The following is a 17,486-nucleotide window of genomic DNA, read 5'->3' as shown; positions in this document are numbered from 1 at the left end:
GTATTGATTACTAGAACAACATGTTCAGTTTATTATTTTTATATGCCTGATTCTAGTTGTCATTGATGCTTGTGTGAAGCTTTGGGTATGTACTTCATCAAACTTTTTGTGGCAATTTTCTGATCAAACTCTGAGTTTGATTTGTATTACTCCGCAATTTCGTATCTTTGTGATGGACTTACTGTTTTGGCTGAAACGAAGTGCTAGATGAATTTTTTTGACCTCGAGCCCTTCTAGACATAAAAAATACACTTCTAGAGCTTCGATTTGATATGTCGTACGCCCATAATGGATGTCGTTTGCTTGCTGAAAAACACATTTGAAATCTGTCAATTCTGCAGTAGTTTCAGCTTGATTTGTGTTTACTAATCTTGCTGGTTCTTTGTTTTGAGGAGCAAATTGTCTTGAAAAAATATACAATAATGGAATGAAACATTTGAGAATTTAAACATTGCACTGAATAGCTACCCAATGTTTATGCACTGAATAGCTATCCAATGTTTAGAGCTATAAAGACATTTTGATGCTTGTGTCTTTCTTTAGTCTAAAAGATGGTGATGAGAAAAGAAGACAGCAGCATGTTGCACTTTCTTTTTAATTGTCTTGAACTCATATGATGTTCAACTAGTGAAGGTTACATGGCATCCCAAAAAGAGGCATTCATCGCAAAGTGGACTGAGCCTTTAACGAACTTGTTCGTCAATTTGTTGGTAGAAGAGGTCAAAAAAGGAAATCGCACCTCTTCTACTTTCAACAAAGTAGGGTGGAATAACATACAGATAGAATTCAACAAACGAGCAGAACTTCAATATACTGCAGTACAGTTGAAGAATAAGGTGAACAAATTGAAAAAGCAGTATGCTAGTTTCAAGAAGCTTCTTTCACAATCCAGATTTGGCTGGGACAATGTGAACAAAAAAGTTGTTATTGATGATCCGAGCATATGGGAATCTCATATCAAGGTATGATTTAACCTTTGACCATTTTCATAGCACTATATATGTACATCAAATATGTTTAATTGTATTGCTGATATATGTCATCATTGTGAAAATTGCAGGATAATATTGAGTGGGTGAAATTCAAGAAGGATGGGTTTCCTCAATATCCTGACTTGTGTATTATATTTGGCGATACATATGCTACTGGGAACTATGCATCAGGAAATGTCGAAGATATGGTGATGTCGGATGAACTTAATATTGGTGGTGATGATGCAGACAATGGACCAGAGGACTTTGGTGCACAGCATGTTAATGAGGAAGATGTTATGTCTGACAAAACTCCTACTCCAGTTCATGACAAACATAGGATGGATAAAACCCCAAATACTAAGAGGAGAAAGAAGAGTCAATCATTTACTATTGCTAGCACCTGCAAAGCCTTGCAAGAGATGATCAAAAGTAGGGTTAATCAATCTGTGAGTGGTTCTGTCAACTCACAAGTGACATCACCACCTACAGACCCATTCTCCATATCTGTGGTGATTGATACCCTACTTGCCATGCCTATGTTGGACCCAGATCTCTATAGCAAAGCAGTGGAGCGAGCCTGCGATAATGCCACGTGGAGGGAGGCTTTTATCAAAACCCCAACTGAATTGAGATATACACTTCTCCAACGTCTTTAGTGGATGTTAGGAAATGTGTCGTGGATTGCTTGGAGTTTTATCAGACTGTTTTTTATGTTTTTGGTTGTTATTTTGTTGCGACTTTTGTATCTATGTTGTGGTTTGGATATGATGGATTGTGCTGAATTTTTATATTTAGTTTGAATTTTCACTCTATTACTTACGTTATTGGTTTCCATTATTTTTTTTTTATTTTTACATATATCTATATTGATTTTCTTATATTTGTGTAATGGCATAGGTACTATGGAAGATGAATCAAATAGTGTGTCTAATGAAGAGGTCGCAACAGTTGAATGGTATTTGGATGACTTTGATATTGACATAATAACAACATGGTTAACTCTTGCTAATTTGGACATGTCTTTGCATACGAAAGAGCCTATTAGGGATAGTAAATTATCAGGAGCCGAATGGGTAAGGGAAATTGTTTATGGACATTCCGATAGGATATATGAAGCATTCAGGTTAGAGAGACATGTTTTTCTTAACCTATGTGATCTAATGAAGGCAAGAGGCTGGCTGAAAGATACTCGATATGTAAAGGTTGATGAACAAGTTGGGATTTTTTTATATATGGTTGGTCACAAAAACACAAATAGAGATTTATGTGAGAGATTTCAACGTTCGGGACAAACAATCAGTAAGTTCTTCACTCTGGTATTAGAAGCGTTTCTCAAATTATCAAAAGAGATTATCAGGCCGCCTTCTTTTGATATTGTTCCAGAGGAGATTCTTATCGATCCTAACCATGCACGTTACTTTAAGGTATGATTTTAATATCAATTTTACATTATTAAAATATATATAGTTGATAATATTGTCTAACGCTATAAATTCACAAAATCACAGGGCTGCATTGGTGCTATTGATGGCACCCACGTTGATGCATCCGTCCCTATATCAAAACAAATCCCATTTAGAGGCAGGAAAGGGACTACCACTCAAAATGTGATGTGTGCTTGTTCATTTGATATGAAATTTACCTTCGTATATGCTGGGTGGGAAGGATCTGCCAATGATTGTCGGGTTCTCTCGGCAGCACTTGAGACTCCTCGATTGCAATTTCCTCGACCACCACCAGGTATTTGTTTTCTCTATATTAAGTGATTTTTTTTTTTTTTTATGATTGTATAGCTATTGCATATCATAACAAATTTATATATATATTTTTGTAGGAAAATACTATGTTGTAGATTCTGGTTATGCATCACTTCCAGGATTTTTAACTCCATTTAAAGGTGAACGGTATCATTTGAATGAGTATATGGGTAGAACGAGAAGGCCCAGAACAGCAAAAGAATTGTTCAATCATAAGCATTCTTCATTGAGAAATGTTATCGAGAGGTCATTTGGAGTATTAAAAAATCGCTTCTCCATTTTGACACACATGCCTCCATTTTCAATTCGAAAGCAAGTATATATTGTAATTGCATGTTGTGCTCTTCATAATTATATTCGCGACCAAGACAAGATGGACAGGAACTTTGCCTTTTATGGAGATCCGGATTATCCACTTGGATCTACAGAAGACGAGGTTGTAGATGATGCATCACATGATGAGGCGGCTGAGATGAACATGATCAGGAAAGATATTGCAAATATGATGGCAAGGGATCACAATATGCAAGAAATTCCATGACTTTTTATTTCTGACTTTTGTGACGTGTTTTTTGTTTTTTGGTGAAAACTTTGTGCTTGTGTTTGTAAACTATTATGAATACATTTCTATTAATAGTATTAAGGTCATCCAATTCTATCTCCATGAGCATAAATGCCATTGAATGTATCATAAATATGGACAAATAGAAGAGAAGCAAATAGTAAGCTATTGTATAGTTGACACTTCAAGACGTACAAACCACCATCCGAAGTTTGTATGCTAGTCAAGAAAGAAAAAAAGCAAAAGAGGAGAAGAAAAACACATCTTTTATCAAAATTAGCCAAAACCTTATAACGACAGCAAGGTAATTCGGAAGAAGCAAGGTAAAAATTAACATCAAAATGGAATGCATCGACGGTTCAAAATGCAAGAGACCGAGGTCTTTACTAAGTGTTTTAGGAGTATACTATGAATTAAATGCATAATGACAATAAAGCCACGTCATGCATGCACCATTCCAACAGTTGAAAATTTCCAACTCCAACCCGACATCTATGTCAATATTAGAAGAGACTAAAATCCCTAACCACGAATGCACTAGTATTACAATTTTTTTTTTTTTAAAGAGTAAAAACTTAGTCCCAAGGAAATGAGCATAAATTAATTTGGCCGACAATATTACGTGTGCTTTTTTCGCAATATTTGCTAAAATTCGCAAAAAGAAAATATATTATTGAGAATTATAGTTCAAAACATCATTTTGTGAATACCGATTCCAACAAAGCGCTACATAAATTCAATACGCTATAAAACATATGTAAAGATCCTCACACATAGATATAAAATAATAGCTCACGTTCCATTACAATACCACTTATGTTACAAGCATATTCAACTACAATGCTTACACTTAATCAAATGTATTATTAATCTAATAATATTTGATCTTGCCAATTTTTATGTAATACCTAATTTATGCATTTTTCTTATTTTTAATTTTTTTTAAAAATAAAATTTGGAATAGAAATTTTGTGCAGTTACCAAACGTGTTTCTGTTCTTTTTCTATTCTAGAAATAGAAATTTGTGCAGTTATCAAACGTGTTTCTGTTATTTTTTTGTTCCAGAAATAGAAATTTTGTACAGTTATCAAACGGGTTTTTTTGCTCAGAAATTGTTCCCCAGAATAGAAATAGAAAAGAACTATTTCTGAAAAAAAATTGTTCCCCAGCCAAGAAATGTTGCCATGCGGACCCTATATGACTAGATCCACTCGTTGTTCAGTGGATAGACAAAATTGGTCTTGATTGTTCCATAGTTGACAGGTTTCATCTAACTTCGTTATTTTCCTCTAATGTTTCCGTAAAGTTTAACATATTGCTATTTAGAAAAAAGAAAGTAGTATTTTCTTTGTCATTACTGTTATAACTACTTATGTCTTCTTCACCTCTCCATTCTCAAAAGCAAATTAACCTTGCGAAATTTAATTTTTTAATTTCATTAATTTAAAAAATGCTAAGTCTCTTCATTTACTATATCAAAGAACTTATCTCTCTTTTTTTCTTACTATTGACGAGACACTGTTACATAGAGCATGTAAGACATTATCGGAACATATCAAAATACACCAGAAATATCGAAATGATAAAGTTATGCACATCAAGGCATTTGGATTTTTTTTTTTTTTTTTTATAAACACTCCATGACCGATATAAATTCTTTCAATGCAAAATGAATGAAATTTTACTGTTATTTTGGAAAAAAAATTATTTTATGAAGGACTTTGATTTAATTAATGTAAGGCTAGCGAGGGTGACCCTTACCTAAACTAGCAAGGGGAAGGGCTGGCAAAGAGCTGTCTAAGCATCCCTTGCCCAAGGCCGGTGAGGGCAGCTCTCACTTGAGGTCGATGACCTCCATCAAGCATTGACTAGGCCTGGTGATGGTTCATAGAGGGAAAAAGAAGATGGCAAAAAGAAAAGATAAATAAAAAAAAATTAATAAAAATTTCTAGAAGGATATTATAATATTACTAAAATTTGTTAACATCAATATTTGTTATATTATATAGAATGGTCAACATCTACGTCAAAGATTTCCAATCAAAATTGACAAGATAAACATAATTGGCGAAGCATGAAAAAGTTTGTAACTTAATCGATATAATTAAAAAGGTTTATAATTGAATTGACAAAATTATAATAAGTTTTGAATTTTTTGGACAATTTTCCCAAAATTACACCATAACCAGGAGATACTATTACGACCAGTCCATCCCTTTCGAGTCCAATTATTCTTTTTTTTTTTTTATCTCGATGGGCTTGACATCGGTGTAACGATTTTAGCTCGGGGAGCAAGAGCCTATGGCTTGACTATCGCAGAATCGTTGAACCTACCCCCGCAAATGCGAGCAACAGATCACATTTGCATACTAATTGAAAAGGTTTTGACATGAGTATTCACATTTGAGAGTGCAAATAAACAAAGGCTATGAGAAAACTTGTTTTGAACATAACCAACATCCCATCTATAATCGAAGTCACGATAGTTTGCATCACCCGAAGGAGCAGAAAATAGTTATAATTGCAATAAAAATCGTTATGTTCTTCTTCTCCTGATTACTAGCTGGTAACGAGGGCTAAAGTCCTGAAACTCAAAAGGCCAATTGGCTGGAACTCCGTCCGGGGTGCGGTTCAACGACCTCGTTCCATGGATGAAGAGCTCAATCGCCTTGGTTGCCAACTGTATCAAAGAGGTCATGGACGGATTCCATATTCATTAACTGATCCACCCATTCCCAGTCGACCGCCGATGTTGTCGTGCCTGTCGTAGGAAGCGGATCGGCACTTGGGCTACCAAAATCCTGGTAAGCTGCGTTGCAGGTATCTCCTCGCACGTTCGCTGCCGCTGGAGGAAGCGAATTGGTTTTTCCGTTGCTGCAAAAAGCCTAGGAATCAGCGGCCTAGAAGTTGTCATTTCACACGGCCATCATCGTCGTCATAGGATTGGAGCACGCTGTGCCGCCAAAGGCCAGGGAACTGTCAGCATGGGTATCTTCTTGTGAAACGTTCATCGCAGTTATAGGAAGCGTGTGAAATTTTGTGGGACCACTGTCAACCTTTCTAAAAATTTAAGCTATTAGATTGATTTATTATTTAAATATTCTAACACTGAAAGCTTGGTTTATTATTTAAATATTCTAACACTCCCCTGCTTAGTACTAAGCGTGGAAATTTAATTAGGGAGGCAAATAGGGGTCTAGAAGATTCGAATTCAAGACCTCCTAACTCTAATACCATATGAGATTTTGTGAAATCACTGTCAACTGTTTTAAAAACTTAAACTGTTAGATGAAATCGTGATTTATTATTTAAATATTCTAACAAAGTGAATGGCTATTCATGTCTCCAACAAAAGCCAGGGAATCAGCGTCGCTGCGGACGTTCCTCCGTCGTCATCAGCGAATCCAGGAAAGTGGGGCTGCAGATATCCTGTGGAATGGTCCACGTCTCGATCCGAATCATGCTAGGAGGTGGATCGCCAGCAGCGTCCTCGTTGAAAGCTGGGGAAGCGGCCAGTTGAGCACGAGCAGTGGCGACAGTTGCGGGTGACGACGCGGTGGAAGGATCGTCGACGGCGTTTGCGTGATCGTAGCAGAGCGGGCGTGCCTTCTTTGCTGGTCGATTCTCTACCTCAAGTTGCACTCCGCCGTGCAGATCGCGGCACACTTTCTTGCTTCCTTTCGCCGCGTCTTTGTTTGCTGATTACGCATAAGACAGCCTCTGTTTCCTGCATGATATATTTAAACGAAATAAATTTCCTTCCGGCTGACAAGGAAGAAAAAAGAATAAAAAGATATTATAACCAGCGAAAATACATGTATGTGTCGGGCGGGTCATGTCAAATTAAAATTATATTATTAAGTAAATTATTCCGAAAGTGGTCTATTTAATAATTGCGACAGAAAATTTAAACCAAGCATGACCTGTTTATTAAATAGGTATTGGAACATTATCAATAGAACCCATTAAATGGATCAAATTTAGTAAGCCCTATCAAAATGTGCCAAAAAAAAAAAAACAGAATGAGATCTTTGAAATAAATTTAACTTTTATGATGAATTTCACGAAATTGATTGTGCTCGATAAGTTAATTGTATTCTAAACATAATCAAATAATTTTTTAGAAAAAATATATAATATTAGGAATTTTATGCTTACTTAATAAAGAGGAAAATACAATTTTCTGAAGAAATTTATATGTAATCTCTATTTACTTATCTTACGGTCACTATTCGTAAGAAGTAGAAGAATATAGCTAAGTTCATTTAAATTAGTCAATGTTTCCTTGTATTAAAGAAAACTTGTACTAATGAGTGTCCATTGAACACTTATTAATCATTATTAAAGATAAGAAATTTTTTATCTTCGATGAAGTTAATTACAAGAGAAACGTCTATCTATTTACTCTAAGCCTCAAAACACTAGCGTATTGGATTTTTTTCCCCACCATCTTTATTTTAAAAAGAAACCCGATATAACTGTTTATTCATAATCTTGAGAAAAATCTCACTCCCCCCCGAATTAGTCCTCATAATATTTAATTGGAATAAGTCATCCTCTCCCTTTGATTAAAAAAGAAAAGAAATTGAAAGAAATTGAACAACTAAATACCTATATCAAACGTATGATAGGATGACTATGGCCTACAATGTATATGAAACCCAAAATTGAGTCATCGTAAAAGCAGATACTATCTTGATCAATCAAGTCATGATGAGAATGGCCGATTTTGTATAATTAACTTGTTGATCAAATAATTTTGTTTTTAACCTAATCTTTTTCGCAGTTCATCGTGGACGAATCATCAAGGCACTTATATTATTGATCAAACCCTAACTGATGCTTTAAAACTGGAGCAAAGTAGTTAGGATCCATAGAAAGCACCAAATTTATGTAGTGCCATCCGTCTCTAAACATACAAAATTAAATTGGCAATGGCTAACCTAGATTGGACATCGCGTTTATACCAACCAAACGCATACATTATGGGCGATGCATCGAGCACTTGTACATGATCTTGCTTTGTGATTTGCTTATGTCCAGCTGGCACAAGTAGTTGGATCAGATTCTTGTTCACCTAACTGGTTCGGACGATCTTTTGTAAGCCATGCTTTCAGATTTCAAAAGCTTGACCAGATTTTTTGATGTGAAATCAAATTCCGTTTAAAATTTGATGAATTGGGTACATTGCGGAAATGTTTTCAAGGTTATTTCAAAATTTCAGGGCCACCGGGTAAAAAAGGACCAAGAAAAACGAATGACCCTAATATATATTTATTTCGGAAAATTAGTAGCTTAACTATGTAGAAATAAAATTAAAAAAAAAAGTTATTCAAATAACCATATTCATTACTTGGCTACGATAAAATTAGAATTTAGAAATAGTAATGTCTTTGTTAGATTAGGCTTATATTAGATTCAAAAATAGTTAACGTTATATTGTCAAAGTTAATTTAAATATTTTGTACTAAAGTCTATGCTTCAATTTTGACTAGTCGTTCCAAATCATTAACGAAAAGGTATAGCAATTTCCATCCATATTTGACTAAATCATCTTAATAGGTAGGCCTTAATGCTTTTCATAGTTGCGCAATTTTCCTTAACTTAGTTATTTTCCTCTAATGTTTCCATCAAATTTTTAACTTACTGACTATTGCGATCTAGGGAAAAAACAAAACTAGCCTCTTCTTCTTCATTGTTCATATGACAACTTATATCTTCCTTGCCCCTCCTATTAGGGGTGAGCATTGGTCCAATTCCAACTCTAGGGCTAGTGATAAAAGGTCCAATTCTCGATTTTAAGTGCGGATTGAGTCGATAGTTTTCTTTTTTATTACGGTTCTTGTTGTTACGATTCTCAAAAGATGATTGAGGACAGATGTGTTTCTGAGCACCTAGACAAAAATAGCATTCATTTGGATATCTATGAGTTTATAGGAAATGAACTCAAAATTCCAGCAACTAATTCCTTTAACAAGACTTACTTTAGGCCATATATGTTAATTTTTTACAATCGTTTTGCTGAAATTACTTCCAAACAAGTAAGATAAGTATTTCGAGGATGACAACTTGCACAGAGAGAGACACACTTGTAGCCTTGCAAGGAATAGAAGGAAAAAGAATTTTATCTGCCGAATCTTTGACTCACCCGAGGATTGGACTGGATGACAGTTCAATCAGCTCCAATTCCAAGACCAGATGGGCCGATTCTGATTTCCACAAACTTAGAACCAACCTTACTTGGTCCAATTCCAAGTGCCAGGGTGAGAACCAATTGATACCTCCTATTTCAAAAGAAAAACGATTGATATAAAAATATTAAGTCTGTTTAGTTATTATATCTAAGAACTTTTGTTTTTGTTACTTTTTTTTTTTTTTTTTTTGGTCGGATTGTTTTTGTTACTTAGAGTAAATAAAAACATGCTAAAAATATTGATGCAAAAAGGTCATGCACTTTGAGGCATCTTGATTTTTTTTTTCAATAAATTCTCCATGAACAAATTAGTCAACTAGCAAAAACAGAATTTGGATTCAATATATGGGGACATTTTTAACTAATTAAGAATTTATAAATTATAACAATTCAATGCTATGTTAACTATTCAAAAGTATATAACTTATAATTGACAAAACATTTTAAAGGAACACTATTCTTCATCAATATTTTGAAGGGTTAATAACACTAAAACCTCCAAGTTAATCCATCAGTGTCAAATTTACCATGTATGAATTTGTGTCATAAAAACTACTGAATTGGTGCACTGGTGCCATATTTACTCTAAAACAAATCGATGATTTACTACAATTTTGGATAAATATGGCAAGAGTATATCAGTTTACAATAAATGCGGTACATATATACTAGTTTAATATTTTTTATGACAAAAAACTTAATTTGGGGTAAGTGTGGCAATAGCATACAAATTTAAGAGTTTTTGTAACATGAAAATTAGTTTATATTAAATGTGCTACGGACGTACTAATTTCGTACTTTTAGTGGTATTAATCCTATTTTTAATAAACAGTTAAAATGATTTAGATAATTGTCTCTCAAAAAGTCATATGGCTTTCAAATTAAGTCTCGAATTGTCAATAAGCCTAAGTATAACATAAATAAAATTTCTAAAATAAAAACATATATATTATTATTAATATAGCTGAAACAATTTAATACAAGTTACAAGCAAAACGGAATTTTGTTTTACAATGTAGAGACATCTTTGACTAATTAAGAAGTTATAAGAACACGCTGCAGTATTAACTATTGAAAAAGAAATCCCTTATGATTGACTAAACATTTTAAAAGAACGCCAATAAGCCAATGTTAAATGAATATTTTAAGATAAAAAATTTAAAAAATGCAGATAATTATCCACTACAAAGTCATATACGAAGTAGTCCTTGGTCATTTGTATATGGAAAGAAAAGTTGTTTCTCACCGTGTAATGTTAATCTCAACGCTTGACATATACAAAAGAATACTCCACGTACCAAAACTTGGTACAAATGAACACATAAGTGTCAATACTTCTAAAATATACACATAAGAGCCACTTCTTTTTTTATTTAAAAAAAAAAAATTGGACAATTAAGTGCTGGCTCTGACAACACTTGCTGAAAATCCGATGTGACATTATTTTTTTTTAATAAAACTAGTCTGCGCAACTTGCAAGAATGTTCACTCAACAATCCTTGTCCCAAAACATCAGTCTAGCCCAAAATTTGACTTTAATATAAGTATTCATTAAATTAAATTATTTTTAAAAAGTAGCAAATCAACAAGAGCCTCCATGGCCCTCGTCGCCACCGTCCACCATTGTCGAAAAGGGCCGACAACAATAAGGTAAGGGTTAGTCGAGATTGTTGACCCCCTAGCCAATGGCTAGTCGACTGTAGGCGAGGGCTTGTGTACCCTCCCCTAGATTGGGCCAAGGGCCACTATCGGCTGAGGTGGGGTCATCGCCCTACCCCACCATAGCTAGCAGTAGCCTTAGCCCCTCTAAGGGAGGGTCGCGACCCCTCACGCCAAATTTAGGCAAGGGCTTGCACACCTTCGCCCACCATTAGCCAGGGTAGCCGGCCATTAGACGAGGCTCGACGACACTAACCAACCATTGCCCCCACCATTGTCAACCCCTTGTAGCAATGGTGGGGTGGCGACTGAAATGGTTTTGGAGGCCCTTGTTGATTTGTTGCCTTTTTTTATATTTATTTTTTAAATTTAATTTAATTAATATACATATTAAAAATCCAAAATGGGGGTTTATCTAGTCACATTAGTGCAATGTGGAGAATTTTTTTTTAAAGAAATGCCACATCATTCAAAATTTTCGCTAGAAAAAATCATGTTAGTTGTTTGGCTGGAAGTTCTCACTGTTGATACTTAAGTATTCATTTTTTCTCGGATATTGGTACTTAAGTGTACATTTTAGATGTTCCGGCACTTATGTGTCTATTATGCCAACTTTTTGCACTTTAAGTATTCTTTATCCTAACAAATATGAATTTCTAATTCTCAACTTTAAAACACTACTTGAAATAATAAAATTGACAAGTTAATTAGTATTAGGTCAAAATATTTAGGACTAAATTGATATTCATGCAATAAATTTAGGACTATTCTCATGCTTTTCCCTCTATAAATGAATTTGAAAGGAGAGGCATATGTTGCACAAAAGTAGGGGGTTGGATAGATAACTTGAAGATGTTCAGTTTTACATACCTACTTTTTAATTTATCCTTTACTCTTTTTTATTTATTTATAGAGAAATGATTGCGTAATAGTATTTAATTTACTATGAGAATAACAATTTATTTTAGATCGCAAAAAATCAAATCACAAATAATTATAAATTATTGTAAGACTCACTTCTTCAAGAATTTGTGACTCATAATAAACCGTTATTGTCATATTATCCCAATAAGTATTATGCTAGTAAAATCCTATATATATAAGGCTTCAGTGGGGGATACTAACTTTAAAAATTGACTCTATATAGTATTGATGACAAGTTCCTATCATGGCATTCATCTCAGTCTGAATTCTTCACTCTATGACATGACTGCTGCAAAATTCAAGTACTAAACACTGCACTAGAAATTACAACATAACCAGGAGACACTATCACAGCCGGTGGACCGGCGAGCCAGCTTGTGTGCATTGGCTGCACTGTTGCGGTCATTGAACCTCCCCCAAAGGTGAGCAACGGGTCACATTTGCATATATTGAACCGGGCATCTTGCAAATATGAAGCGACGGATCTTCCGAGCATCGGGGTGCTTATGAGGGATCCCACCGAGTTCTGTGAACCTTCTCAAATCCTCACCAGAGCTGTGTGAGAAATCTTATTTCGAACGTGACAAACATCCCATCTATTATCAACGGCATAATAGTTTACATCATCTGGAGGAGCAGATAATAGTAATTGTCGAAATTAAGAACATGATGTTCATCGATTATCCTAATAACTAGCTAGATGCAGTGGCCAATGCCTAGAAACTAATCAAACAAATTGGCTGGAACTCCTCCTAAGTGCGATTTCAACGAGGTCGTTCCATCCTTCCATGAAGAGCTCGAGCGCGTTGCTCGACAACTGCACAGAAGAGATGCTTGACCGTCGGACTTATTTCCATCTTCTTCAACCGATCCGCCCATTCCCAGTCGACCCCAGGTGCTGCCGTGCCCATCATAGAAAAGGGACCACCATTTGGGCCACCAAAAGCCGGGGCAGCTGCCGGGCAGGTATCTTCTTGCATGTTCGCCGATGTCGGAGGAAGCGAATTGGCATTTCTAGTGGTGAAGCTGATGTTATTCCGTGGAATGAAGACTCCGTCTTCGTTCAAAGCCGGGGAAGAGGATGGTTGAGCTTGAGCGGCAGCAGTAGTTGAGGATGGCGATGCAGTGGCAGGAACGTCGATGGCGTATGTGTGATCATCGCGGAGTGTCTGTGCCTTCTTTGCCCGTGGATTCTCTTCCTCAAGTTGCACTGGGCCGTGCAGATTCCGGCGAACCCTCTTGCTTGCTTCCCCCGCGTATTTGTTATGAATTACGCATAAGACACAGTCCGTTTCCTGCATTATATTTAAAAAGATTAAATTATCTTTTCCTGTTATACAAAAAGGGAAAAAAAAAATTAAACAACAAAAATACATATAAAAAAAACGATGGAATAATTATGCCTTATAAATGTATATTTAATCTATAACGTGAGTCAAAATGGCGGTACGACAATATTGTACTTTTCAAATCAATCATGGATATTTGTAACATTTCTCAAATAACCTATTGATCAAAGAATTTCTTTTATACCCTAATATTTTTTGCAGTCCATTGTGGATTGTGGATGGATCAGTCAAACACATTCATGTTATCCATCAAATCATAACTATTGCGTTGAAATTCGATAGAACTAGTTAAGATCCATTAAAAGTGTCGAAATTAAGTAAGCAAGCATCTTTCGTTTTTCAACATACCAGATTATCGAAGGTTGACACAGAATGAATAATGTGTTTAAAGTATTCATGTCGACAAGAACATTAAGGAAGATATACCTACCAAACGGTGTATTTAGGATAATTAGCAACCTAACAGAAAAGGGAAAGAAACACTTACGTTGCGGGGATGCTTCGAGTACTCGTACATGATCCAGTGCCCATTCTCGGCCTTGTCAGCTTTCGCGCTCGAGCCGGCTTTCGGTTTGAAAGTAAAGAGTTTCTTGTAGCCAATCACGTCACCTTGCAAATCCTTGAAATCGGAACTCTGTTCGCCCTTCCAAGAACCTGAGCCAGCGGTCCTGTCCACCCTTGATCTGTTCTTCTTCTTCAGCACTGTGAAAACATAGAACTTCCCGCCCCTATCCTTGTCGAAGATCTTCCAGGGGTCGCCGCCGCCGTACACGTCACAATCGCGGATGAGGTTGGGGTCAGGCAGTAGTTCTTCATTCAGCCTCCGCATCAAGTAATCGGAAAAGAGTTCTTGGTCGGTGGGTTGAAAGCAAAACCCGGGATGCCTAGTCGCCATGGTAATGAACTCGAAAGGAATGACAGAATGTCTTCTTCTCTGGTTTTTGTTGTTTTCGAAAGAGAGATGTTCGCTCTCGTGTGCTTTTTATAAACGTTGGACCGAATGCTCTCGTAGTGAAGGCCACAGGTTTACGTACGCGGGTAGGACATCTCACTCCCATATTTGATGGGTTTTTATCTTGAATCTTGACAATTCTCGTATAAATTGTATTACGTGGCATCATAGGATATAATCCATGTAATTAGCCATTAGATCTCAATTTCTTTATTTGCTAATTTCCATCCGGCACAAGCAATTGGATTTAGATTCTTGATCGTAGAACACGTACAAGAAGCAATTCCGTGCTTTTGAATTTAAAAGCTAGGCCAGATTTGACGTTGTGTAATCAAATTCCATGGGAAATTCGATGAATCGGGTACAAATTGCATAATCATTCAAGGTTATTTCGAAATGCTGTGGCCACCGCATGTTATCTTTTCAAGAAATGTTTGATAACAATACATTTCCTTTTTTAGAAATCATTTGAGAGATTTCTTAAGCCTGATACCACGATAAAATCAACAGAAAGAGGCGTCATTCCCAGCACACTTCGCACCCAATTTAAGTCGTGTTATAACTTGACTCCATTATTTTTAAAACATATATAATCACGCATCGTTAAATAAATAGTTACTGACTTATAACCAATTGTGCATTGCATGCACATCTCATGCACATGCCACGTCATTATCATGTATACACGTAATCATAAGGATGTCAATGTTCATTGTTCTTTAATTTTGCTCCCAAGAATGTTTGAAAAGATTAGATTTCTTGTAAATTTCTCTTTCCATCAATGCTAATTTTAACACAAGTAAAATCTAAAATTAAATGGAACACAACCACCCTTTTAATATACATGAGACAGTCACGGGATAAGTCCAAAAAGTTCTAAACTTATTGTACGGCAGCCAATTCAATTATAAATCTTTCAATTGTGCAAATTCAATTCTAAATCTTTTAATAATCTTCCATTTTAGTCTTAAACCTTTCACTTGTGTAAATTTAGTCTTAAACCTTTGCAAATTGAAAAATTTAATCCTAAACCTATTATTTGGATAATTGTCCGGAAGGATTACATTGGCAAATTGTCAAAAAGAAAATTATGATTAAACACAATTCAAAGGTTTATAACTAAATTGACAAATTGTCAAAATGTTTATGACTGAATTGACAAGCCATTAAAAGGTTTATGACTAAATTAGCATGACTAACATGTTTACAACTAAATTTGTCACGGTACCATAAATTTAGAATTTTTTGGACAATTTTTTTGATGCCCACAATAAATAAAAATAAAACATGTGACATTCTTAATTATGATAAGAGCTTGGTTAACACCGTTACAAAAAAATATTAAGGGATAATATCCTGAAAAACACTAAACTTGTACACTTTTGACAAATTTACTTTAAACTAATTTTTTTTTTTTCATGAAAAACCAAAAACTAGTACACTTATGACAAATTTACCTCAAATGACCACAAAAAACCCCAAACTGCTATATTTGTGATAAATTTACCCCAAACTAATTTGTTCGATCGCCACAAACCTCAAACTGATACACATATAACAAATATACCCTTTGTTAAATTAGATTAATATCGAAAAAAATCCCAAAAATGGTACAATTGTGACAAACATATAGTAAAATCCCAAATTAATATACCTGTCCACTATCACAAGTTATCCCACTTAGTAATTTGACAATAAAATTTAACAGAAACTAATAGAGGGTGAATTTGTCACAAATATATTAGTTTAGAGTAAATTTGTCAAATATGTATCAGTTTGGGGTTTTTGGTTAAATTTGTCGCGGACGTACCAATTTAGAGTTTTTCAGGGTATTAATCCAAATATTAATGATGCCAGTAGGTCCACAAATTCTCTTTTACATGGGGTGAGCAACTGGCACGTTAATTTGAACTATTCAGATACAATAGTAAATATCAAATGCTAGCCAATTCCTTTAAATTTTTTACACTAGTTTCGAACTTGCATAATTTAATATTTCATAAATTTTTGGGCCATATACCCAAAAAAAAAAGTGAAAAGGAATATTAATATTTGAAAAGTCATAAATTAGAAAAGTAAGTATTAGGCATGCGGAGGATGTAAATTCTAGACTTTCAATTCTTTCAAATGGGTCAAATTAGGTAAGCCCTATCAAAATGTGGTGAAAAAAAAAAAAAACAGAATGAGATCTTTGAAATAAAATTTAACTTTTATGACGAATTTCACAAAATTGATTGTGTTTGATAAGTTAATAGTATTCTAAACATAATCAAATAAATTTTTTAAGAAAAAATAAATAATATTAGGAATTTTATGCTTACTTCATAAAGAGGAAAGTACAATTTTCTGAAGAAATTTATATGTAATGTCTCTATTCACTTATCTTACGGTCATTATTAGTAAGAAGTAGAAGAATGTAAATAAGTTAATTTAAATTAGTCAATGATTTATTGCATTAAAGAAAACTTGTACTAATGAGTGTCCATTGAACACTTATTAACCATTATAAATGATAAGAAACTTTTTTTATCTTCAATAAAGTTAATTACATGAGAAAAGTCTATCTATTTACTCTAAGCCTCAAAACACTAGTGTATTGGATATTTTTTCCCCACCATCTTTATTTTAAAAAGAAACCTGATATAACTGTGACAATAATCTCACTCCCCCCCGAATTAGTCCTCATGATATTTAATTGGAATAAGTCATCCTCTCCCTTTGATTAAAAAAGAAAAGAAATTGAAAGAAATTGAACAACTAAAATACGTATATCAAATGTATGATAGTATGACTATGATCTACAATGTATACGCAACCCAAAATTGAGTTATGGTAAAAGCAGATACTATCTTGATCAATCAAGTCATGACAAGAACGACCGATTTTGTATAATTAACTTGTTGATCAAATAATTTCGTTTATAACTTAATCTTTTTCGCAGTTCATCGTGGACGAATCATCAAGGCACTTATATTATTGATTCAACCCTAACTGATGCTTTAAAATTGGAGCAAAGTAGTTAGGATCCATAGAAAGCACCAGATTTATGTAGTGCCATCCATCTCTAAACATACAAAATTAAATTGTCGATAGCCAATCTGGATTGAACGTCACGT

At 34.7% G+C, this 17,486-nt stretch overlaps 1 protein-coding gene across 1 annotated transcript; it reads right to left on the bottom strand.

Annotated features, from left to right (window-relative positions):
• Positions 1 to 12,672: 12,672 nt before the first annotated feature.
• LOC120293576 (NAC domain-containing protein 72-like) lies at positions 12,673 to 14,313 on the bottom strand. Its single transcript, XM_039313258.1, has 2 exons — positions 13,906 to 14,313; positions 12,673 to 13,364 (listed from the first exon to the last, which is right to left on the bottom strand). Exons 1-2 carry the CDS (start codon positions 14,311 to 14,313, stop codon positions 12,834 to 12,836), a joined length of 939 nt encoding a protein of 312 aa, XP_039169192.1. The 3' UTR covers positions 12,673 to 12,833.
• Between the last annotated feature and the right edge of the window lie 3,173 nt (positions 14,314 to 17,486).

This window comes from Eucalyptus grandis, chromosome 5, assembly GCF_016545825.1.
Source record: "Eucalyptus grandis isolate ANBG69807.140 chromosome 5, ASM1654582v1, whole genome shotgun sequence".
In the NCBI taxonomy this organism is placed as follows: domain Eukaryota; kingdom Viridiplantae; phylum Streptophyta; class Magnoliopsida; order Myrtales; family Myrtaceae; genus Eucalyptus; species Eucalyptus grandis.
Note: the sequence above shows the minus strand (reverse complement) of the source record. Positions and strands in the feature narration are given on the sequence as shown.

Coding starts and splice junctions, on each gene's coding strand:
- LOC120293576 (XM_039313258.1), bottom strand. CDS start 14,313: ATGGCGACTAGGCATCCCGGGTTTTGCTTTCAACCCACCGACCAAGAA. Junction 13,365..13,905: donor ACTCGAAGCATCCCCGCAAC/GTAAGTGTTTCT, acceptor AATATAATGCAG/GAAACGGACTGTGTCTTATG.